Genomic DNA, 23955 nt, shown 5'->3' with positions numbered 1-23955 from the left:
ACCAACAATAATATACGACTAATATCTACGCGCAATACATCGTCGGTAGTACGATACTTTTCTCGTGCCAACGTCTGACATCGATATTCTTTACATTAAAATTATAATTCCGCCAATCTAATATGTTAATAATATCAATCTTACTTTTTACGCGGCAAAAGTGGTGTCCCTGGCAAATCAGTCGTCATCCTCGATCGGCGGGCTCGTCATCGGCGTCGATCCATCCGTAGATTCGTCACCCACGTCAATTCGTCTGTAAATTTCACATTTCTCGCGTTAGAATATGCGTGTGAACGAGAAATAACGGAAAACGGATAAGAGCTATCCGATGAGCTTCCATCGCGTCGTGTCGTCGAACTGCCAATACGCGCGAATTGTGGTGAGTCATCTCACCACAGGGGACAACTTCAAGTCGTTACCGCGCGACACGGCACGCAAGGTGCAATCGGAAATTGACCAAGTTCGTTCTTCGTAGACGCTACGCGTCTTTCTTTTACGGTCAAAATGGCATTGGCATGCAATTAAACGTCGAAGAGAAAACGAGGAAAGACGAGAAGTACAAAAAATTCAGCTACGAAGAGCGAACTGGCTACAATTCCTCTTCAAAATCTGGCAAAATGATGACACATACCAACGACCGCTTGTTTCCACATCCCTCAACGAGAAAAATGATTCGGGACTCGCGGGGATAAATATCGATTGACTCCTTCCTCAAGCACGGAAACGAGCAGCCGATCTGAAAACTCACCTACTGTGTGGTTCCGTGACGAACGGAGTCACTGATCTTCCATTAGATTTAGTACGCGCCGCGACAAACTTCGAACGTCCTGGGAAACGTCGGCCGACGAGGGATGTTTCGGCGTGAGATCCACTTGGAACGCAATGATACCTAAGTCGCAAAATAATTCGAAAGCGCGTCGCGACGCGTGCCACGATCAACTCCGGTTCCGTCAAAAGGCACAATGTTGCGATTCTCGAAGTCGAATTGGTCTCGCGAATCTCGAGGTATCGAAATATCGAAACGCGCACGACATCTACCGACGACACAAAATTGGCTCAATGACCGTGAGGCGTGAAGTATCGCGGTATTCGCGGTGAAGCTGGTCGTAGTCTGCTATTCTTGACAGCGTCAATTACATATTCAGGTTGTTCGTTCATTTTCAGTAGAGGAGTTCAAAAATTTCAGGTACTTTCCCTTTGTCTTTCTTGTACGCAATTTCTTATTTTGTTTTTACTGTGAATTACGTAATAACCGCATGTCGCGCGGCGAGACACTGCGGGAGGAAAGATCAAACGTTAGGTATCTAAGATGTAATGCATGAGGAAAAGATCACTGAAAACTTTGACTAATTTTGACGAAAATTATACGAAAGACGTCTCGTCACATTTTGTATTCTTGGTACGAATATCTCGATGCTCCGTTTCACATTGGAGAATTCAGGCCGTTGCATAATCCTTCTTTTAAGGTTATCCCACAGAAATTGAATTATTTTATCCTGCTCGACTTATCTCCTGCGTCGTTACTCATGTCGTATTTCATGACTGTTCTTTTCTTTTTATACATTTTTATGAAGTATCTCTGTATCTCCTTCTTTTTCATTGCAAGAAAGACAAGCCATGGGCAACGCTCTTACCACAGCAACTGTGTCGGCGGCTGACGTGATAACACCGTTATCTCAACAAATCTCTAAGTCAGAATCTCATGGAACGAAGGGGACACAAAGTAAACCGCCAGCAGAATGCCCCATGCATAACTCAAGTCAATTTAACACTATAAACTACGTTAGTGAATGTCCAATAGACAAAATGGATGAAAGCCAGATAAATCCACTAAATATGGTACATATAATGCAAGATTTCTTTTATCAATCAATGAACATGTTGTTTAATTATGTATTTGATCTTCTTTATTGATGTATTGTCACATGCTATGAATTTACCAAATGCTATACATTTTTTTAAGGAAAATTCAATTAGAAACTTCTTGCTAGTGATGTATTTTTATTAAAAGTATGCTTTTGATTTGTTTCATAAAATAAACTTCCAATATTTTGTGAGTCTGGATAATTAGCTTCATGATTGTGTATAATATACCTTGTTTAATATTAATTGTCATAAATACTATCACATTTTCAGACCAAAAGTAAAAACAGATAAAGATAGAATTAAAATAGAATCACTTTATTCCTATTTTATTTAAATACTTTTAATCTAATTTTTTAAATAACAGGCCTGTGAAATTTTTCAGTTTAAACATAAGTTTGCTTTTAATAGAAATTTATCACTGATAAAAGTTGTTACTTTCAACCAAATTTTCTTTTTAAAAAAATTATTCATTATTTAACTACATAAAATAAACTTGCAACATCCTGTGTTCAGATAATTAGTTTCATGACGATATGAATGAATTTAATTTTAGATGCCACCAGCAAATCAGCAACCTGCTCCAGACCAACCGTTTCCCTTGCCAACAGACAGACAAGTTTCGACAATACCTAAAGCAACGGGACAGGAAGGAGAATTTTGGGTATATCCGTCTCAACAAATGTTCTGGAATGCTATGTTGAGAAAGGGATGGCGATGGAAGAACGAAGATATATCTCCGAAAGATATGGACGATATAATAAAAATTCACAATGCCAATAACGAGCAGGCTTGGCAAGAAGTTCTCAAATGGGAAGCCCTTCACGCGCGAGAGTGTGGCAATCCCAGACTGCGCAGCTTTGGTGGGAAAGCGACTAAGTACTCTCCACGCGCGCGTATTCGCCATTGGTTGGGGTACGTTGGTTTCTTATAATATGTAATAAAAATATAAAAGAAAACGATTTTATAAATTTGAAATCATTATACTGTTTTTACATATAGAAAATATACTATGCCTTCAGGTACGAACTGCCATTCGATCGACACGATTGGATTATAGATCGTTGCGGAAAAGACGTAAGATATATTATTGATTATTATGACGGTGGAAAAGTCGATGAAAAGTACACATTCGCGTTACTCGATGTGAGACCTGCGATGGATTCGTGGGAAAATATCTGGGATCGGATGAAAGTGGCATGGTGGCGTTGGAAATATCAATCTAATGATGAACCAGTGTCTACTGCCACTGTACATTAGTCTGGAAATTAGTGTCAATATAAGATGTGCTAGCCAAGGAATTTTATTGAATTCAAAATTAATGCCTTAATGATGATGTGCAACATAACGCTTATTACATGGTGAGAAAACGATCGCGTTATACATATAACTTATAAGTCCATATATAAGTTATATAAAAATCATGAATAATAAGTATATAAAGTTATGATATTTAGTTTAAAAAATATCAAAGTAAATATTAAAGCGAATTAAAAAGTATTCGTACATGATAATAAATAAATTTTATATATATTGTAATATATGTGTATACACGTCTTTTTCGTCCATTATACATAAATCAATTGAAATTTACTTCTGCAATGTCAGGTAATTATTTCAGCAACAGAGTGTGAAAAGGACAAAAGTGTAAAAAAATAATTTAACTACGAACTTTATTTTGAACCATAAAATTATATATTGTAAATCAATTTAATTTATGTAAAAGTACTTCCAAATACTTAATTTTGTGATTACATAAGTTTCTTTGTTAATGTTAGGAATTTACTGCCAATATTAACATTGAATATTCTCTATTTAACTCTTAATGTTAAGTATTTCTAGATTATAAAATAATTGTATATAGATTTATCTCATAGATTATAATGTTAAGGTTTCATGAGTGCATATCTCTGATTTTATATTCATGATTGTATTATTTTTTAAAATTTAGTAATTACTGTCTTTTCCATCATCATAAAAAGCCAGGAGAGTATATTGTGAGAATTGCCCTTGTGGACTTCAAATTAATTTATTTAAAAATAATAAATCAGAAATATTAAATTATTCATATTTTTGCTATACAAATTATTTAATTACACATTTTAAATAAATAATTTGATTAATATTGTTCACCGTTGTACATTGTATATTATTTTATTGTCAACATATAGCTCTCCATTTACCTTTTATACAATATTTATTAGCAGAATATTTAATAACTTTATATATCTTGTACATAGACTAATGTATATGTATATGTACATTTTTTATCATGAATTATCATGAATAATCGAATTTGAGGATTGTTTAATAATAAAAAAAAAAAGAATAATTATGACATAAAAGTTAAACTTATTATTGTAATTGAACAATCATATACAAGTTTGCATTAGAATAAAAATATAAATTTGAAATACAAGAATAATGTGTGATATTTTCTTCTAATACATGAATAACTTAATTTGAAATATAAACACTCATATTGATGAGATTTATGTTTACAACTGCTTAAAATTATATAATTATTCTATGAATTTCTTAATCATAATTTTATGTGTGTGTGTGTGTGTGTGTGTGTGTGTGTAATACTGAATTAAAAAATTGTACTTTATTTTCTGTTTAAGAATGTATGTAGCATTAATTGTTGGAAAAATATTTCTGTCTTTATAAATTGTTCACATATATTAAAGGCAGTTATTGGGAGCTATATTCTTCATTGATATAATGTGTGTAAATTGATAAACATTAATCTTTCCTAGTAACATATCAAACAGTTGAAATAAAAAAAAAATATTTATTATATACTTATAAAAATTATAATCAACAGATTATCTGTAAGTTTAAATTGCAATTATTTTGTTGTGTGTACGTACGTGCGTGCGTGTGTGTGGGCGCACGCGCGCGTATTTACACATATATATATAATGATAATTATTATTGATAGTTTACCATTTTTATCAGTTATGTACATATATGAGACATGATATTGCATATTTTCCAAATATTTTTACAGCAACAATTTTTAACATTCAGTATAATTACAATTCTATAACATTCAATTCTCATTATTTATTTTAATATTTTAATAAATGCTGTAAAATGTATCAACATTTGTAAGTTTTGATAACATTTACTTTCTTGAACGCTGTAAGATTTCATTATTTAACACTTATTTATCTAATATTAGACATTATATTTAACAAATTTTAATTAAGACATATTACACTATAAATTTCATTGTCTAAATAGAATTTTAATTAAATTATGATGATTGGGTAAATAGAACATCATATATACTGTTGGCACATTAAATAATTTGCAGAGGAGTTAATTATAATATTAATTATAATAATACAATACAATATTAATTATAACATTAATTGAAACAATTATAAGGTATAAATATTATCGCTTGTTTTAGTTTTTAACATATGAAACAATGGAAGATATTTAAATATCTATTGAAACATATACGATGTATTTCGTTTTTTGGGCATTCTCTATATTAATAAATAAAAATATTGATTTATTACAGAGAAGCATTGATTAACGTGCATGAGAAACAACTGAGATATTACTGATGCGGCAATTAATAAATTGTGAGAGCATATATGTAATGTGTGTGTGTGTGTGTGTGTGTGTGTGTGTGTGTGTGTGTGTGTGTGTGTGTGTGTGTGTGTGCGTGCGTGCGTGCGTGCGTGCGTGCGTGCGTGCGTGCGTGCGTGCGTGTGCGTGTGCGTGAGTGCATGTGTGTATGTTTAACATATTTATCTAAAAATTTTTATTCTATATTTGTCAAAAAACTATTTTATAAATATATATGTATATAACATATTTATCTAAAAATTTAAATTCGATATTTTCCATAAAACTATTTAAAATAATATTTGTAATGATTTTGATCCATGATATTTTCTGTAATTCTTATTATATAATTTAAGACATATAGTTTTATTTGTATCTATACAGTTCATTTTTTACTTTAACAATCAATTTATACCAAATTCTTGTGATAATAATTTCATACTTCATATAATCTTATTTTATATAATCTTCAATTTTTTGCTATTACAATATAAAACACAAGAATATATATGTATTATGCTATTAATTATTATGCTTGTATTATGCTTAAATCTGGTTATGTGGTAAATAACGATAACAATTGTTAGAACCACAAAGACAGGGAGTATCACTGAGACACTGGACGGAATTAGCTATCGCACCACCAGCATAGTCAAAAGTCACTTCCTCCCCATTTTCTATATCTCTAGATGCAAACAAGCATAGTCGAGGTACGATTCCCTCTACCCTGACTGGGATAAGGATAGAATTCGGATCACAGCTATGATTAGCGTAGCGTCCAATATTACCGAAATATTTCGGATCTATACAGGTCACAGTAATACGATCGTCAGCGTGTTCTGATACCACAAGAACATAATTCATTGCGTTATGTTGCTTGTTAGTTTCGATTCTACGTCGCGCTTCTTCTAGACCTATTACTTCACCAGCGTATTCGCAAATAAATTGGCCTCTCTTTATTAACTTATTCGTGAAAAGACCGAGACCTTTGTCGGCGACATCTCTGACAATTAAACAATTTAACGGACCATTTTGTACTAATTTATTTCCGCAATTCGGTCTACATTTGCAACGAGCATGGCATTCAAATACAGGACCGATTAGTTTCTCATCGACAATTCGAGAATTAGAATAATTAACAGAACCACGTGTACATAAGCAATTGTAACACTCGGCCACGCACGAACAGCCTACGGCGTATTCCGCTTCAAAGTCCGCTACATCTATCCCAGGCCCTGGTATATTATTTATTATATACATAACATCCGCTATAGTATGTTCGTATTCGTCGGCAGAAGCATTAGCTTCCATATTTATCGTAACTATGTGTCAATAAAAATATCCCAAAAGTCCAATAGACTTCTTAGAACAAACGCAGCACAAGTTAAAGAAAAAAAAGTTTGTTTTATAATTAAGAAAGAGGCTTTCTTTTAATCAATGAAACACAAGTGACCCTACCGTGCGGCATCAATTTGAAAAAGTCCCTCAACCGATGACTTAAAAAATTTTAACGTAGCAACGGATACCGTCATAACTTTATAGCCTATGTAAAATGTAGCACCAAGTATAGATATCTTAATGGTCAACTTTAAGATTTTACCTGACAACGATGGTGGTGGTATTCTGTAAAAAAGTTAATAGATTAACACGTGCATAATGTCACACACACACACACACACATCAGGACAATAGTCTTCATATTTACCTCATGATAGGTGGTATATCAGTAGGCTTAATTTTACCCCAATTTGCAATAATGCCAGATGTGTGCCCTAAACCAACGATTCCTACGACTCGCGCCGGTTCGAAAACATGATTAAAGGTACAATGAGGTTGACAGGCTATCTGCAAAGAATTCGTCAAGTAGATATCTCGCTCCTTCACAAACACTTCTTCCAACACTGGGAATTTCTCTTTCATGGCAGCGATCATTTCGTCCAATATCGATCGTTGTTTACAAAATTCGATGTCGTCTTGCGTAATAGGATCTTTCATTACTACCAGATGCCACCCTAGTTTTATGGTCTGCCACCAGGATAATGATCGTAACGTACGTTGCATCGTTATGTTAATTGGTCGATCGGCCAAATGAACAATACAATTTGGCACTTTTTTTGCCTAAAAATTACATAATACAATAAAGTTACGTAAGAATTACGAGTAATACTATGTATTTAGTTATGCATAAATGCAAGAATTACAATACAGATAACATATTGACTATTTACTGACCTCTTTGAATGCCCTCCGGAATTCCCCACCGGGTGGCATACCAAGTTGCTTGGTGACATGTGCTGCCATTCTTAGCAATAAAATGTGTAATAAACCATCATATACTCCTTCCCTTTTTATAATATCCATAATGGTTTCTGTAAATAAATTAAGTACAATAGTTATATAGTACAATTTTGCAGTCACTACAGTAATTGCAAAACTAATATAGAAATTTAGAAATCTAAACACATAGAGACTTACTGTAATCTATATTTTTAGCGTAATTAAACATAGTTTCCTCGTCAAGCTGAAGTATACCAACTCTGGCTCTGCATAGTTCAACAACAACTATATGAGGTTGTACAGCTTGTATGACCTTCAAGAAAATAGAAAAGAACCCTTAATATAGCGGATATGTATTTTAAATCTTTGCAAGAAATTAAACATACTTAAGATTAAAAATCAAGATTTTATTGTTATAAGTTACCTTTGACACATCATTTTGACTTTCAATACTAAAATGCGCCGTTCCTACTAGGTACAACTTTCCTCCATCCGGCGTGGTCAACAAAGTCACAGTTTCCGGCAATCTCTCATCAATGGTAGAATCATACTCCCTTATTTTTGGTAGTTCACTTATTGAGTCGCCAATACTACATCCCTTATTCTGGATATTGGAATCTATATTAAATCAAATATTTTCAATATTATAAGTCAATATACCTAAACAATAAGTTAAATTAGCAACAAGAGAGAGAGAGAGAGAGAGATACCCCGAAACTTTAAAAATTTCTTTTTATTTTTATGTTTCTGTATTACTGGCATTTTAAGACACTTTCAGACAATGGGTTATGTTATAATAGCAATGGCTGGTTTCATTATTAGATTATATGTGATTATATAGATTATGAAACCTTACAACATTAGCTACTTTAAAGCATAATTCACAACTAAAGAGACATGCTTGACAAGCAGATAACAATAGCTAGAAAGACTAATATTACAAAAAATACTGACAAATTTATTTTTTCAGAGATTTGTGAGGAATATTTAAAATATAACATAATAATTACCTTCGTCGATAAAAATAACTTCACTATCAGAGAATTCGATGCTTTTTATCTTGCTGTCGTCATAATTGTCCTCTGTGCTCATTGTCGATGACAAGGTGCGTGTCACTGATTGAGAATCTAATTTTGCTATACTGTACTCGGATTCCTTGGCAATCATTTTTTTCATTATATCTTGTGAGTTCAATTTATTCGTACTATGATCACCCTTTTCGTCAATTATGCTGTAGTGTTTGTTTTCTGTGGACAATAACAGATCGCTCTCCCATTGATCACCACTGACGTGATCAGCCTTATTAGATGCCATTTCTTTTCCTGGAAATTCATATATCTCTTAAATTAAATTCATATTCATTCCTATTAAATTGTCATTTATATAACGCACTTATCTGTTTTTAATAAATATTTTTAAAATAATTCTGTTAAGACTACACATTAATAAACTATAATAAATTCTCGCATTCAAATAAGATAAAAAGATGTTAATTAAACGCTGCATATTTTTGTACTGTAAAATAAAGGATATTTCCCAGTTCTCTTAAAGGCTGAATTTTATTATCGCTTTATATGTTTTCTTAAGCAGATGTGAGTTGTCGCATGCTTCTAACCTTGTAAAAGAATGACACGTCTATAGAAATAATCTCGTGTCACTACAACCAAAAAATCCATAATTTATCTTTAATTAAACCAGTCGTCATTATTCAATTTGTATAGGACTTACGCGACAAACGGAAATTCGGAGAAAAGTATAACGTATGGAGAAACAAGCTTCAAGAAGAACACCCAATTGACGGCATTAAGATGCAAAGTTGCCAATTCTGACACGCAAGCAATCCATTCCACAGGAGCCCACGTTATGTGAATTCACGCTTCAATGGAGATGAATTTTTATTCTAATACTTATGACTAAAACATACTATAAAAATTGCAATAGAAGTGTAATAAATGTAATCAGAAAAATTGCGCCATTATTCTAAAAAATTATTTTTTGATAAAAATAATAAAATAATTTAATTCCAATCTGACTTTTGTACTATGGTGTAGCTAAGGTGTAGATAATTTTATTTATTATAAATATTTTAAAGGTCAAATTGCAAAATCCTTTAAAAACTTTCGCAGCTAAAACATAAGCCAAAGAACGGCTCATGGCAAAATATTGCATCTATCAAGACATTATATGAATTTATAATTACATTTGCACAGCGAGTAAGGAGCATTTTTTGATATTTATTATAATACTTTTAAAAGCAAAATTGCAAAATATGGTTCTTTAGAAGTTTTCATAGCTTCCAAGATAAAAAATAAGCTATGAAAGTCTGAGAACAATATTTCCTCTACGAGACAAAATATGTTAAAGTGCAGATATGTATCTGCACTGTGAATGAGGTGTAGATGAATTGCTTGCCTGTCGCTCCTGCAGACAGGCTTAATTGGCTGTAAAATAGAGCATTTCTGGGGACTGTAAAACCTCTCTATTCTATAGCCAATCAATATGCTTGGAAGTTTGTCAAACGACAAATCTACACTTGTGGATGCGATTTCTTCTTCGGTGCAACATCTTTCTTTTTGCTTTCTTCCTTTCCCCCTCCACCCAGAGGAGTTCCAGAGGCGGGGTGGTTTGCGTGCCCCGCGATCCGTACTGTCACGCACGTAGCTTCGTTTGCGAATTTTGGTTTTGGGCGGCACCGTTCGCGAGGATTCATCGTCGCCGCCGGGCCTCGATGAAGATGAAACGGATGAAAAGCGAAGTAATCAATGCGACGATCGAGTCTTATTTGAAACGGCGTCATTACCAGGTGCTGTGTCGCGGGTATTCCCGTCGGGGGTTTCACGCCGCGCGTGGTTCGTCATAAACGAGCGTGGTGCGCCATAACCTCCCTTCACACGCTGTTGCTGTTTTTCTAGGCTAACGACGTTTACCGCAGGGGCGATCAGTTGTTCTGTCAGAACAGTGACCAGACGACGTTGAACGCGACCGCTGAGTGCGGCACTTCGCAGGAGAATTCGATCGTTTTCAGTGCAATCACCATTGATATTACCGCGGCGGATCAGGCTTATCAGCGGTACGATTTTATGGATTATATTACAGAAATTAGATAGAAAAATGTGATTTTTAAGTGGAATTTTATTTTTAAATTGAAATTTTTGCTAAAAAGTTGACAATTAATGTGTGAATGCTTTTTTTGCAAACGTGACGATTTTATTTTAAAGATGATTGTAGTATACAAGATGCTAGTTTTAATCGTCTTTTTCAGATTAAAGAAATGGATGAACAACATACTCAACGAAAAGATAAGGGTAGAATTGCAGGGACTTCTATATCCAATATTTTGTCATCTGTATTTAGAGATGCTGTACACTGGAAATCAACAGGCTGCAGCCCAATTCTTAAAAACACATCAGAATGAATTTGTCAGTGATACGGAGCAAAACTTCTTGCAGTTATTAAGTAGTGTATATTCAGTGCAAGAGATTGATTTGAAAGAGTATGTAAAGGTGTTCAGATCCAGAAAATATAAAGTAGATCTGTCCGAGTCTGCTCATATTTGCCTGAAACAATATCTTACCAAGTACGGACATATAATATTAATGCAGGTAATATATAATCGCTTTTAAATACATCTGTTTTTCTTAATCTAAACTGACTTAATGTAAAATTGAAGTAAAAAGATTAATCTAAATCTGTAAAAGATTAATCTTTTTATATCAATTTTATGTTAAGAGAGATAACTATATGATTCATTTATTATAAAATATCTTTAATAATAAACAATTTCTTACAATTCTGTGTAGATTATAAATACACACATCACAATAATTAGAAAAGAAGACAGTCCTCAAATGGATGGAGAAGTACCTGAAGAGAAAAGTCAGAGATATGAAGCAAGTATTAATGGTCATGTGGAACAACCATCTGGCACAGGTGTGGATCGTGAAATGAGAGAGTTGCAGGAAGCTATACGATTGATACAAAACAATGCTCATCAACCATTAAGATTATTTACAGTGAAAAATGCTATTGAAAAGTAAGTAATAAATTATAATTTACTTTATAATTCTTATTATTTATATAGAGTGTATAAAATTTGCTTAACCCTTATATTTTAAAATAATTCAAAATTATGAAAAACCACGAATTACACGTTCAATCATTTTGAAGGACTACTCGTTTAAAGGAATTGAATTGGGATTAGACTTTATAGATATATATTAAGTGTATGTTCTTTGTACATTTGCAGTGCGAGTTGCAGTCTTATTGCTCCTAAAATGGATAAATTAGCTGTAGGTTTTAGTACAGCCGAAATACGCTTGTGGGGTATAGGTGAAACAGTGTTGGTTAAGATGAAAGATAAGCAAACATATGTTCCATCTGCCTGTGATATACCACTTCATAAATACAACGAGCAAGAAAGCACAGTGTGAGTTGCAGTTGTATATAATTTTCTTATTTGAGTATAATATCTTTTGAAGCAATTACAAAATTTTATATTTTAATAACAGTAGGAGCGAAGCAGGGGCAATAATATTAAGAGGACACACGGATGTAATACATGATTTAAGATTTATTCCAGAAGTAGACATTCTTCTTTCTGTATCAAGCGATAAGGATATGAGAGCATGGAGACTCAACAATTATTCGTGTGTAGCAATATATAGGTAAGCAGATTTATTTCTTTCTTTCTTGCAGCCTAAAGAGTCATGAAAAATTAAATATTGAAGGTTCTCGCAATTCTTTATTCTATATAGTAAATTGATTCTGAATCAAGCAAAACTAAACCTGTAGCGCTTCGAAGTAAATGTTTTTTAAATCAAAATCTCTAATGTAATATTAATGAAAACGAGTGAGCTATACAATGAAATATAAAATATGTAACATATTATATAATACATATGTTTCTCTCGTTGCAGCGGTCACAGCTATCCCATATGGTGCATGGATACCAGTGTGTTTAATTTATATATCGCCACAGGCTCACATGACAGAACGGCAAAATTATGGTCATTGGATAGGACGTTTCCCTTAAGAATATTCGCTGGTCATTTTTTAGATGTCAATGTATGTATTGCAATCATTATTATTTGTATTTTATAATAGTATAGTATATTGGATTATTGGATGAAAATTATATTTCAGTGCATAAAATTTCATCCAAATGCGAGATACATAGCGACAGGATCTGCTGACAAGACAATAAGATTATGGTCGAAAGACGATGGAAATTTATTGCGAGTATATGTTGGAGCGCAATCGACCATTTATACTTTAGCTTTTAGTCCAGATGGCAAATATCTAGCTGCTGCAGGTAATTTATATGAAAAAAAGTATAAGATGTATATTTAATGAATTGTTCTTTAATGGAAATTACATTACTCAGGTGACGATAAGTCTATATCCATATGGGATTTAGCATCCAATGGTTTATTGACTGAACTGAAAGGCCATAAGGATACAGTCATGAACGTAGATTGGAGTTTGGATGGGCAATACATTGCCAGTGCAAGTCTAGACGGAATCGTACGATTGTGGCCTACTCAAGATTTCATCAAAACATTGAATGGGTATATACGCTTAAATCCTTTTTTCCTTTAATTAAAAATGCCATCTTACTTACTATTTACTTTTTTTAGAGGATCGTCAAGTACTATGTCGCAGACAGAGGCGCCACAAATTTATCAGACATATTGCTCAAGCATTCTCTCATTGAATTATTACAAGAAAAATAATTCGTTAATTTGCATCGGCACTAAATAATCTTATTTATTATCGTGCTAGTCAAATATAAAAACATACTTCTAAATTCAATCTTTTTTTATCTGATATATATTGATAATTTTTTAGCAAACTTGAGACTGCCTTTGCGTTAAATTGATTTTATATATCAATTAAGATCTATAGAGATAAGATTTATTCTGTAATTCTTAATGACATCTTTGTCATTAGTCAAATAAAAAATCTGCACAACTGACGTACTGATACTGTCGTTAAGAGTTATAGAATAGATTTCTTTACCATTTATGATAAGTTTTTACAGTATTTATAAGAAATGCATCACCATTTCAATACATTTAACTGAATTTATATTACTATATATACTCTCACATTGATTGCACTTTAATTTTATTTTTATTAGTTTTAACGTTTTTATCATCACACAAAAATAAATTTCCAATCATAACGATTAAGCTCAGTGAGCTTATTGTTATGAATCATTTACTTTCGTTAGGGCCGGTTGTTCCAACTTCTTGGTAAACTTACCTATCAGATAAGTATATGTTCGTCTTTATTTATTTAAGAAAAGAAATGAAGATAGACACATGCTTGCCTGGTAAATAAATTTACCAAGAAGTTAGAACAACCGGCCCTTAATAACATTGTTATGATATTCAAAAATCACTTATCTAATACTTTATCGTGAGATGAAATCTATCACTTACCAGATTTCTCGTAAATTTAATGTAATATGAAAAACGTTAAGTATTTAATAAATTTTCAATGAGAGAATTATAATTTAATGAGAGAAATTATCAGGCATTATGTCTGTGGAACTGTATATAAGTTTCCTATGGGAATATTGTATTGATTAAAGACAATTCAATAACAATTTTGTGTCTTGTTATAAAGACTTAATAAATTGTGAATAATGTTAAAAAGTACCAAAAATACAATTTTTATAAAAATCAATGTCTATATATATTGTTATTGTACAATTCATGTTACACTTAATTCTCCGTATATACGTGGATCTGTCCTGAACAAAGAAACATTTCGTAACTGTAAAACAAGCAAATCTATTTGTCTACATCTTTTTTTGTTACGGCAGAGAGGAACGTCGTTTTAAGGCGTTTTCATTCATCAATGTGCAGCCTCTATGTGCACATTGAATTACATAGTCAAATATCTATGAATTCTATAAGTAATGTGTATGACTTTGGGTCTCTTCTATGCTATGCCCATGTTTATTTGGTTCTGTTTGCTATACTCGTAAATTTTACAATATATGCATTCATATTTTAAATGTTTTATGCAAATGTGCATAATCGTGTTCTACAAATGTGCAATACCACATGTATCATGATATAAGTTCAATTAATTGATTTGATAAAAATTCACTCACCGACTGCTGTCGCTGCTACTGCTGCTGATGCTGCTGCTGCTACTGCTACATTCCTTTTCCAGTTTTGGACGGATAATATATCACACATACGAGCAAAACGTAAACCGCGCGCGAGAATTTCGTGAAAAGTACGGCACGTCAAGACACACTGAACAGTTAAATAAATCAATTCGCTCCCAGAGTTTGATTGCGCGACGACTAGTAAATGTTTCATTATCGGCACGATCGACATTCTACCGAAGGTATTGCGTACACTCTCAAGCGAATACGCGCACACGAAAACTTTGTCCGGAACGAAAATCAACGTGGCCTGACGTCACGTAACTTCGTGGAAACGCAGGCTGAGAAAATCGTTTGAATGAAAATCACACGCCGAGATACGACAAATTTGTTTCGAGAATTTCGTATGCTCGCACGACTAGTAGCACTTCAATTAGCACTCGCGATATACTACCGAACGTATCATCCCCTTCGAGCAAACACTTTGCTCGAACGCACACGCGAACACTTCACTCGAAACCGAAGGCACGATACCGCGCTTTACACATGAATACGTACGATCTCACGTCTCGCGACGACACTCTCGACAGTCTCAACATCGTAGTTGGGCACAATTCGAATTCTGAATACGCGAGACACGCGCAAAACACGCACGGAGTCAACGGAACGTTCGACTACGTATGACCAGCGCTCGAGCACGAAGAAACATGGCTGCCGGCACAGCAGCGGCGGACGTGACCGTTGATAGGTACACTCGGCGGTACTCGGCGCTAGCCGGCGCGACTCGGCAAGTCGGCCGCCGAGTCGCGCCGACTAGCGCCGAGTACCGCCGAGTGTACCTATCAACGGTCACGTCCGCCGCTGCTGTGCCGGCAGCCATGTTTCTTCGTGCTCGAGCGCTGGTCATACGTAGTCGAACGTTCCGTTGACTCCGTGCGTGTTTCGCGCGTGTCTCGCGTATTCAGAATTCGAATTGTGCCCAACTACGATGTTGAGACTGTCGAGAGTGTCGTCGCGAGACGTGAGATCGTACGTATTCATGTGTAAAGCGCGGTATCGTGCCTTCGGTTTCGAGTGAAGTGTTCGCGTGTGCGTTCGAGCAAAGTGTTTGCTCGAAGGGGATGATACGTTCGGTAGTATATCGCGAGTGCTAATTGAAGTGCTACTAGTCGTGCGAGCATACGAAATTCTCGAAATAAATTTGTCTCCGTTTGTCGTATCTCGGCGTGTGATTTTCATTCAAACGGTTTCCTCGGCCTGTGTTTCCACGAAGTTACGTGACGTTACGCCACTTTCGTGCCATGTTGATTTTCGCCGCCAATCAGACGAGCCGTTCTTTTCACGTATTTTTCCAAATGTAACGGTCGCGCCAAGTGAAATTCTCGCGCGCGGTTTACGTTTTACTCGTGTGATATATTATCCGTAATATCGGGAGTGCCGAATAAAGTATCGGGCGATCGTTATTAATGTGTGGTTCGAGAATAGCAGGATGATGTCAGCAGAAAGCGGCAAAGGAATGTCAGCAAAACTGGAAAAGGAATGTAGCAGCAGGAGCAGCGACAGCAATCGGTGAGTGAATTTTTATCAAATCTATTATTTGAATTTATATCATGTATATGTGGTATTGCACATTTATAGAACACGATTATGCACATTTGCATAAAACAGATTTAAAATATGAGACCGTTCTCAGATTCCTCTCTGGTTACGATTTTTTAATAAGATTATGAAAAGTTGTTGCTTTCCTATTTAATCATTAAAAAATATAATACCGAACAATGAAATTCGTAACTTCAAAAAGAGTTAAAATAGAAATAAAATATTCAAAAAATATTTATTAAAATAACCATGAAATCAGCCACAATGTAGGAGTGTTGTGAATTTTTTTCAGATTTTTAAAAATATTTTAAGAGCTAGAAAATAATGTTATGTGACAGTGTGGAGAGTACAAGTACACTTGAAGGGTTAATAACATGATATTTTTAATTTCTTTTTTTCTTTTTCTTCCCAACTTTTTTGTCAGAAACGTTGGTTGACTCCTGTTTTTTTTCTGGCTTCCGTTTCAATGTTTCCTTTATTTCAGAATCTTCTTCAGTAGCATTAATAGTTTCCATATTTAATGGAGGAATGCTAAAATCTGGAATCTATAATCAAATAAATGTCAACAGAACGTTAACATATGTTTTGGTTTGTTTTTGCGTGTTTTTCTCTTCTTACCTCTGGTTTTACGAGCTTAAAGAGTAATTTTTCATGTTGGACATTAGATCTGTCCAAGCTCATTTGTACTACAATGGGATCAAATGCCCGAAATACGATATTCCCACAGGTTTGGGAATGATCCTCTGAATTGTATGTGAACGTGACAGACGATGAATTATTTAAATACAAAGTACCTTCCAAACCATATTTTGGTATAAGAACTTGTAAGGCATTTTTGCGTACAAAAAGAATATATCCTTCCTCATCCTGAATCTTATTACGGAAAAATATCTGAACACAAAAGAAAATAAATATTAAAATTACGAATAGTATTTCAGATGATACACACACAAAGTACAAAAAGATTGTCAGTATCTTTATGATAAACAAAACTAACATGTGTGTGAAGTGCGACTGACGCTCGGCCAGCATATTGCGCCATTCGATTTCGATAATTCAAATTCTGACACAACAAGTGATTCTTTTTTTTATCCAATAGTTCTGGATAAGTCGCATCAGCTCCTATACATACAGCCAACAATCGGTGTACAATTATATCCGCATATCTGTAAGATACCGTTAAGAAACTGTGAATATACGATTAATTTAATGTGTTTCTTAATGAATTTCCAAATGGCTTACCTTCGAATAGGAGATGTGAAATGCGTATAAATCGGACACGCTAATCCATAATGCTTAAATTCTTCCGGCTGATGCATTCCACTGATAAAATATACTGCTTGCAACATACATCGCGTAGCTAATATTTTTAACATTGTGTTGAAATAAGGATTCGATTCTTTATGAGTTTCTTCCAGTGATTGGGCTAATTCCTTGCCAGTATTCGTATTAATAGTAAAGCCCTATAAAATTAATTGTTAAATATAAATATAATATACATAGCTGATAATACTGATAATAGATATGATTTTTTCTTCCTCCAAAAAATCAAAAGAGACCATTATACTTCTCGTTTTCATCTTAAATATTATATCAAGTATTTAATTAAGCTTCGAATCATATAAATTTCATTTTAAACTAAATGGCAATACCTGGTTTTTGGCAGCTTTAATTAACGGTTCAAAATTACTTTGCGGTGGTTCAGGATGTCTTCTTAACATGGCACATTCTGGAAATTCTGCCAATATCTTTTTGGCTACGCTAATATTTGCAAGCAACATAAATTCCTCCACCATAGAATTAGTCTCTCTCAGTTTCTTTGCTTCTACGTCAATAGGATCATGCGTTTCGCTGTCCACCTGAAAACGTATCTCCGGTGATGCTAAAGTCAAAGCACTGCAAATAAATTATTTAAAATTAAGAATTCGTTGTGAACAGCGATTCGGTATATAATTTGTAGAATTCAATAATTATATTATACCCATTCTCTAGACGTCTCTTTTTCAACTTCTTTGCCAATTGATTTAATCCTCTCAATGATACCGCAAGGGCATCTTGTTGAGTGGCATCGTCAATTTTCAATTGAGCTTCCTCATATGTCATTGCTTGACGCGAGCAAATTATAGATTTACAGAATCTTGTATCAATTATATTTGCGTTGGGGTCAATTTTCCATATACAAGAAAACGCAAATCGTTCTTCCTTACCTCGCAAGGAACAAAGATTTGAACTAAGCAATTCTGAAATAAAGAAATATTTTGTTGTATGATTTATGTGTCTGTAATGCAAGGTCTACAATGTCAGCAGAAGTAATGGAGTAGGAGTAAGAAGAAATATGAAATGAGATTTGCCCATTTCGTGTACTCCCGGTTTTTAATTGGTCAAATGTTACTCTTACTCCTTATTCCATTACTCCTGCTGACATTGTAGATCTTGCATAATATCACTTAAAATAAAATAATTTTATTTTACCTGGAACCATGTCGATTCGTTTATCGACAAGATACACAGTGGTAGCGCGTAACGCCGCTTCCTTATCCAGCGCGGTTCCAGGCCTTATGAAATGAGATACATCCGCAATATGCACACCAACTTCGAAATTACCATCTGGTAAAGTTCTACAATGTAACGCATCGTCAATATCGGTACAGCCTGGAGGATCCACAGAACAAATATCCAGATATCGAAGATCTTCTCTTTGCGCAATATCCTATAAATTTGTATATTTTATATATAAACAAATTCTGTACAATTTTACGTAACTACATTGTTAATCTCATTACTTATAATCACATGATAAATTATAGTAATTTATAATTGTATATTAAATTTCTTTATACAATTAATAGCTCGAGATAATTAGCGAATACAATAAATTTTAAATTAAATGTGTACATACCACTTCCGTAATAATCCATGGTAGCTTTGGAAGAAAGCTAAGAACAGCGTCAGAGAAACGGCTATGCGGAACATCGTGTTCCAAGAGCAACACTTCATTTTCTGTCTCTTTGTCTCCTATGTTACCAAGTGCTCGTACAAAATGACCCAGCGGGTATTTCGAATTTCGCGGCCACGAATCTAGCGCGACGATAATTCTCTGCTTACTCAATATCTCGGCTTGCCTAGTTTCAATCCTTATTTTCGGAATTTTTCTCTCGGCCGGAACGAATAGATGCCTCACATTCTATGCACATAATGACGATAAAATAAAAATATTCAACAGGCACAAAGATTTGTATAATATTTTATATACCCCTTTAATTGCACTCGGCTGCAATATTCCACAGTATTGTCTCCATTTTCTTCTGATAATACCAACAATTTTGCCAGTTGGTACTATTTCCTGTGTTTTTGATGAACTCTGTTTATGAAGTATTTTTTCATCTTCTGTGACTTCATCAACATCCGCACCCTCTTCATCTTGCAAAACAATTTCACTGGGTGATGACCATTGACTGTCTGGTAGTAGTTCAATCGCGACTATATCACCGTCGACTGCTCTGTTGAGATGAGATCGTCCTTGTATAAATATCTAAAACAATAAAAATAAAATCATAGAATTAATGGTGTCTTTGAAAGATTACATATATATTATCAAGTTTAAAGAAAAATTTATTACAATAAAAGTTGAGTCTTTTAAGTATTTATTATTTCACATTTATACATTTATTAAAATTAAAAAAAGATTTACAAAAATTTATAATAAACATTTTGAATGTTTTAAATACACTTGATTTAAATATATTATTTATATGTTTTGATTTAAATAAATCATTTAATTGCTTTTAAAATAAGTTTTCAATGATTTTCTTCTTAAGTTTGATAATATTTACAACAAACTGTATTTGAATATTTCTAACATTTAAATATCTTACATGTTTTTCTCTTCCTTCAACATTCACATTTCCTTCGAGAAAATTTTCCCTCGACGCCAAAAATGTTCCTTGCAACAGTTTTCCTGATGATATGCCATCGTGAATTTCTGCAGGTGTTAGATGACAGGGAAATAATTCTGGGCCTTGAATATTTGAAGCGTAAGAACGTTTGCATAATTTATCCAGCAGAAAACTTGCATTCTCCAATGAGGCAATATAATCTTCCACTGTAAAAAAAAAAATATATATATATATATCACTCTATAGATTACATTCATATCAAGTTATAATTTGTAATAATATTAAATATGTCTTACTCGATACTACAAATATTCCTTCTTCAGCCGCACGTGCTTTATTTTCCATGTCGTCTGTTAGCAAAACAATTTTTACATTGTTATCATCAGAGTTCAAATGGGTATTGTACCATTTAACTGCAACTCTTATTGCTCTGTCGTTACGATCATTTGTCTTTTCACCTGGTTCTCTCTCAATATAAGTTTCCCTGCAATATTGTAAAATATTATACTATAGCAAAAAAAAAAACATCTAATTATCCATCTATCCTTTTTGGCACAAGTAAAATTTCACTCTCAAATTTCTTTGAATTAAAGAATTTCTTTATTCAATAAAGGTTTTAGTATTTGAGTTAAGAAACAATTTAATAATGTAGTAGAGATACTCAAAGTACTTCTAAATTTGTTTAGACTTTTTAAAGGTCTAGAACAGTCAAAAACTGGCTGGAAAAAAAGATCCAGATTATAGATAAAATATAATTGCAGACAAAGAACTCATATATATATATACATATATATATATAAAGCATGTTAATGAAATGTTAATGAGGAAATAGAATAATATCGAATATATTCTTTCCTCTCCTTGAAATAATTATTGTGCACATACCGATGATGTTCATTGATAAAGACAAAAAATTTTCTCTTTGCATTTGCTATGATAAGCTTCAGCTTTTTATATACGGTGGAACTTTTGTGTCGAATTTCTTCCAGTACCGTCTGTAAGATGATCACATTGGTAATAACATCTTCTTCCAGTAAGTCTATCTGTAATTAGAAATTAAACTGTTTAGACAATCTGATAGAAAACTCATGTAAAAAGGTATTTGACACTATAGTGCATTGAATATAATGCTTACTTGATCCAGAATTATATTTGTGTCAAGTATAAGAAAATATGGGCTTGTAATTAAGGAAGACTTTGCACTAGCATCTTCCATGTCCAAGATTGTTTTCTGAAGTCTAGCTTTGCACTTTGTACACGTTTTAAAACCACAGTGAATATCATCTCTGAGATAATGTTCTCTGACAGTCTAATAAGAGTAAAAAATATAAGAAATGTTATTTTTATTAATAAAGTTTTCAACAAACAATTAAAATATGTAAAATTAATTTAAGTTTATGTTTAAAGTTTCTAAAAACTTTCAAAATAAATTTAAAATCCTACGTACTTTAAATATATTCCCTCCCTTCGTCCTTCTGAAAAAAACCTTTGTTGCTAACATGTGTTCATTTACACGCTGTGTTAACACAGCGCGAATTTCCTTCTTTAATAAAGTTTATTAATTCTACACCGAGTTACCGGGGTCAACAAAGAGGTTAAGTTAATTTAGAAAGAGTACACGTGTTAGGTTAGGAAGCTATCAAATTCTTGTGACGGCCGAAAGATGTCACGGAAATGCGCCTGTCGTGCTTTGAATTCGCATAACTAGATGGCGCTAGATGCCTGGTTCCTGTCGAATAACAGAATAGACTTGCTCCTATTTAAGCGGACTTTACATTTTTTTTCGATATAACAGTTGTTTGTCTCAGATGTGACATTGAATGATTGCTGAATGATTATATGATTTTTGCTTTTACAAATATTATATTACAATTTTTCTTTATATAGGTCTTTTATACGTGGCATGTGTTTTTCTTTTATTCAGTTTATCATTGCAAATACAAATTTTTTTTTATAAGAAATGCAATGATTGAAAAAGACAAGTCTTTGAAACGATTTCTGGTTCCCCTGATGTCAAGGGCTTTTGTGTTTAAAATATCAAATTCACGATTAATTTGTCAAAAAGACATATGAGAATAAATTATCTATGATATATCTTAACATCATTCGAACGACACGATCTCTTTCTTAACACAGATATCCCCTTTCATTGCTCATTAATTATTTTAAGTAGACTAGGGCTAAGCCATCAGAAACGAGTTCCGCAGCCGTGAATCGGTCTCGCATTTTGGTCTCGGATCGAATCGAGGAACGTGTTCCCGTTCGAGAGGCCGGCGGTTCTCTCCCGATTGACTTATTCGTAAAGGGAGCCTTATGTTCTCCGTTCGGCCCAATCTATCGCCCGATGCGACGTGGGCGGGAGGGAAAGAGGAGGCAGGCGAGGATTTTTACGAGCGGCGGACCGTGCACCGGGAACGAAGGGCTCGCGTGCGTGCGCGTAAAGGGTAAGGCAATATTGTGCGACGGTGGGTCGCCTTTAACGTAAACATTTACGCCTCGTGGCAACGCTAAAATATGAAGCCGTCGCTCGGGACCGGGAGTCACAGTCTCGCTCCGAATAATTTATGAGATTCCCCCGTCGGGGACACGACGGTGTCCTGCCTACGTTTCGTTCAATCATTTGAGAGACTCATTGAAACTCAGTCTTTCGATTTCATAGAATTTTTTGCCTTCGTTTTAACCGACCATGTACAAAATTCAGGGATCATATCGAAGATCGTCCTGTTAATCGCTTTGATGATGCATAGGCAAAATTCATATAAAGTAATAAAATATGATTATTATTAAAATAATTATTTCTGCGTAAATATATATATAAATCTTATACAATTTAATAAAATTATTTATTTAAAACTTATAAAATTATAAAAAAATTTATATTAGCACAAAAATATTTATTTTGAGAGTTTAAATTATGACACAAACGCCAATGCCCTTTTTTATTCTGACAATTATCCTCCTCCACATTTTTTCACTCACGTTCTTCATATCACTTTGCTGCCAATTCGTTTTTCCCCTTTTCCCAATGTTCTGTCAACCGTTCCGTTATGCGAATGCATTTTAAGTTTGCATTTTAGTTGAAGAATAGCCGCTGTATCGCGAGACGAGGAGCTCCCAGTCATGGTTGTACGTCCCGCATGGAACGTGACCGCGTGGTAATCGCTCCTGTCTCGCCTCGCCGCGACAAACGGCTATAAAACGGCAGTAAAACCCGGCCCGAGGGGGATGAGCCCGAGCGCGGGATCAAGATGGAAGGAAAGCGTGAGGGAGAGCGAGGGAGACGGGAGATCGGTTCCTCGGGCCGTGGGGGTCAGTTTGCTTTGACATTACCCAATCAAAACACGAACTCCTTCTCCCGTTTCTCCGATTATTCCCCGACACAAACGGATCGAAGGATAAAGGCTCCTTGGTTGCTGCAATTTATCGCCCTTTGATAATCGCTCGCTCGATTGCTTGAGAGCGCCGAGAGATTGGTGGTGCAAACATCACTTGCGTCTCTATTATACCGCCGAAAAAAGACTCTGAAAGTGTAATTGGATCTCTAAAAAGTTGACGCATGCAAGTGATCCGTATACAGCGATTTTCCGACTTATTGACAACAAAAGAAAATGC

At 34.1% G+C, this 23955-nt stretch overlaps 6 protein-coding genes across 11 annotated transcripts in view; 3 read left to right on the top strand and 3 right to left on the bottom strand.

Annotated features, from left to right (window-relative positions):
- Window positions 1-1039: 1039 nt before the first annotated feature.
- LOC105836789 (cytochrome c-type heme lyase) lies at window positions 1040-4643 on the top strand. 3 transcript variants are annotated; one of them, XM_012681068.3, is made up of 4 exons: window positions 1040-1186; window positions 1611-1839; window positions 2420-2778; window positions 2886-3123. In XM_012681068.3, the coding sequence occupies exons 2-4, from the start codon at window positions 1618-1620 to the stop codon at window positions 3121-3123; spliced, it is 819 nt and encodes a 272-aa protein (XP_012536522.1). In that variant the 5' UTR covers window positions 1040-1186; window positions 1611-1617. The 3 variants fall into 3 exon arrangements, with proteins under 3 accessions (XP_012536522.1, XP_012536523.1, XP_028049638.1); XM_012681069.3 differs by having other exon boundaries at window positions 1041-1186; window positions 1607-1839; XM_028193837.2 differs by lacking the exon at window positions 1040-1186 and having other exon boundaries at window positions 1618-1839; window positions 2886-4643.
- Window positions 4644-5654: 1011 nt separating this feature from the next.
- LOC105836795 (histone-lysine N-methyltransferase SETMAR) lies at window positions 5655-6793 on the bottom strand. The gene has a single exon (XM_012681079.3). It carries the CDS (start codon window positions 6757-6759, stop codon window positions 5995-5997), a length of 765 nt encoding a protein of 254 aa, XP_012536533.1. The 5' UTR covers window positions 6760-6793; the 3' UTR covers window positions 5655-5994.
- Window positions 6794-6864: 71 nt separating this feature from the next.
- Window positions 6865-9626, bottom strand: LOC105836794 (traB domain-containing protein). Of its 4 annotated transcripts, none has more exons than XM_012681077.3 (8): window positions 9454-9626; window positions 9292-9382; window positions 8736-9047; window positions 8150-8343; window positions 7924-8038; window positions 7681-7817; window positions 7154-7566; window positions 6903-7071 (listed from the first exon to the last, which is right to left on the bottom strand). In XM_012681077.3, the coding sequence occupies exons 3-8, from the start codon at window positions 9037-9039 to the stop codon at window positions 6903-6905; spliced, it is 1332 nt and encodes a 443-aa protein (XP_012536531.1). In that variant the 5' UTR covers window positions 9040-9047; window positions 9292-9382; window positions 9454-9626. The 4 variants fall into 4 exon arrangements, with proteins under 4 accessions (XP_036149521.1, XP_012536531.1, XP_012536530.1 ...); XM_012681076.3 differs by having other exon boundaries at window positions 9341-9382; XM_012681075.3 differs by lacking the exon at window positions 9292-9382 and having other exon boundaries at window positions 9454-9602.
- A 425-nt stretch (window positions 9627-10051) lies between these two features.
- Window positions 10052-14415, top strand: LOC105836788 (TAF5-like RNA polymerase II p300/CBP-associated factor-associated factor 65 kDa subunit 5L). The gene is made up of 10 exons (XM_012681067.3): window positions 10052-10528; window positions 10638-10795; window positions 10988-11327; window positions 11526-11758; window positions 11972-12151; window positions 12234-12389; window positions 12642-12789; window positions 12868-13036; window positions 13109-13292; window positions 13362-14415. Exons 1-10 carry the CDS (start codon window positions 10265-10267, stop codon window positions 13483-13485), a joined length of 1956 nt encoding a protein of 651 aa, XP_012536521.1. The 5' UTR covers window positions 10052-10264; the 3' UTR covers window positions 13486-14415.
- A 1857-nt stretch (window positions 14416-16272) lies between these two features.
- The window catches only part of LOC105834808 (forkhead box protein D1), a 43368-nt gene continuing 35685 nt past the window's right edge, over window positions 16273-23955 (top strand). The window contains exon 1 of the mRNA XM_036293664.1: window positions 16273-16417. The gene's annotated coding sequence lies outside the window, so the exon portion shown is untranslated. The remainder of the gene's footprint in view (window positions 16418-23955) is intronic.
- Window positions 16664-21844, bottom strand: LOC105834812 (exosome complex exonuclease RRP44). The gene is made up of 14 exons (XM_012677576.2): window positions 21791-21844; window positions 21479-21652; window positions 21229-21386; window positions 20640-20827; window positions 20323-20549; window positions 19701-19979; window positions 19347-19631; window positions 18920-19157; window positions 18429-18687; window positions 18100-18343; window positions 17690-17910; window positions 17445-17613; window positions 17066-17338; window positions 16664-16992 (listed from the first exon to the last, which is right to left on the bottom strand). The coding sequence occupies exons 1-14, from the start codon at window positions 21842-21844 to the stop codon at window positions 16831-16833; spliced, it is 2931 nt and encodes a 976-aa protein (XP_012533030.1). The 3' UTR covers window positions 16664-16830.

Source organism: Monomorium pharaonis, chromosome 11 (assembly GCF_013373865.1).
Source record: "Monomorium pharaonis isolate MP-MQ-018 chromosome 11, ASM1337386v2, whole genome shotgun sequence".
Taxonomy (NCBI): Eukaryota; Metazoa; Arthropoda; class Insecta; order Hymenoptera; family Formicidae; genus Monomorium; species Monomorium pharaonis.
Note: the sequence above shows the minus strand (reverse complement) of the source record. Positions and strands in the feature narration are given on the sequence as shown.

Coding starts and splice junctions, on each gene's coding strand:
- LOC105834812 (XM_012677576.2), bottom strand. CDS start 21,844: ATGTTAGCAACAAAGGTTTTTTTCAGAAGGACGAAGGGAGGGAATATA. Junction 21,653..21,790: donor AGGGAGGGAATATATTTAAA/GTACGTAGGATT, acceptor TACTCTTATTAG/ACTGTCAGAGAACATTATCT. Junction 17,614..17,689: donor TTCACATCTCCTATTCGAAG/GTAAGCCATTTG, acceptor GGTATCTTACAG/ATATGCGGATATAATTGTAC.
- LOC105836789 (XM_028193837.2), top strand. CDS start 1,618: ATGGGCAACGCTCTTACCACAGCAACTGTGTCGGCGGCTGACGTGATA. Junction 1,840..2,419: donor AGATAAATCCACTAAATATG/GTACATATAATG, acceptor ATTTAATTTTAG/ATGCCACCAGCAAATCAGCA. Junction 2,779..2,885: donor CGTATTCGCCATTGGTTGGG/GTACGTTGGTTT, acceptor CTATGCCTTCAG/GTACGAACTGCCATTCGATC.
- LOC105836788 (XM_012681067.3), top strand. CDS start 10,265: ATGCGATTTCTTCTTCGGTGCAACATCTTTCTTTTTGCTTTCTTCCTT. Junction 12,152..12,233: donor AACGAGCAAGAAAGCACAGT/GTGAGTTGCAGT, acceptor TTTTAATAACAG/TAGGAGCGAAGCAGGGGCAA. Junction 12,390..12,641: donor TCGTGTGTAGCAATATATAG/GTAAGCAGATTT, acceptor CTCTCGTTGCAG/CGGTCACAGCTATCCCATAT.
- LOC105836794 (XM_012681077.3), bottom strand. CDS start 9,039: ATGGCATCTAATAAGGCTGATCACGTCAGTGGTGATCAATGGGAGAGC. Junction 7,818..7,923: donor CGCTAAAAATATAGATTACA/GTAAGTCTCTAT, acceptor ATTTATTTACAG/AAACCATTATGGATATTATA. Junction 7,567..7,680: donor TCCGGAGGGCATTCAAAGAG/GTCAGTAAATAG, acceptor TGTAATTTTTAG/GCAAAAAAAGTGCCAAATTG.
- LOC105836795 (XM_012681079.3), bottom strand. CDS start 6,759: ATGGAAGCTAATGCTTCTGCCGACGAATACGAACATACTATAGCGGAT.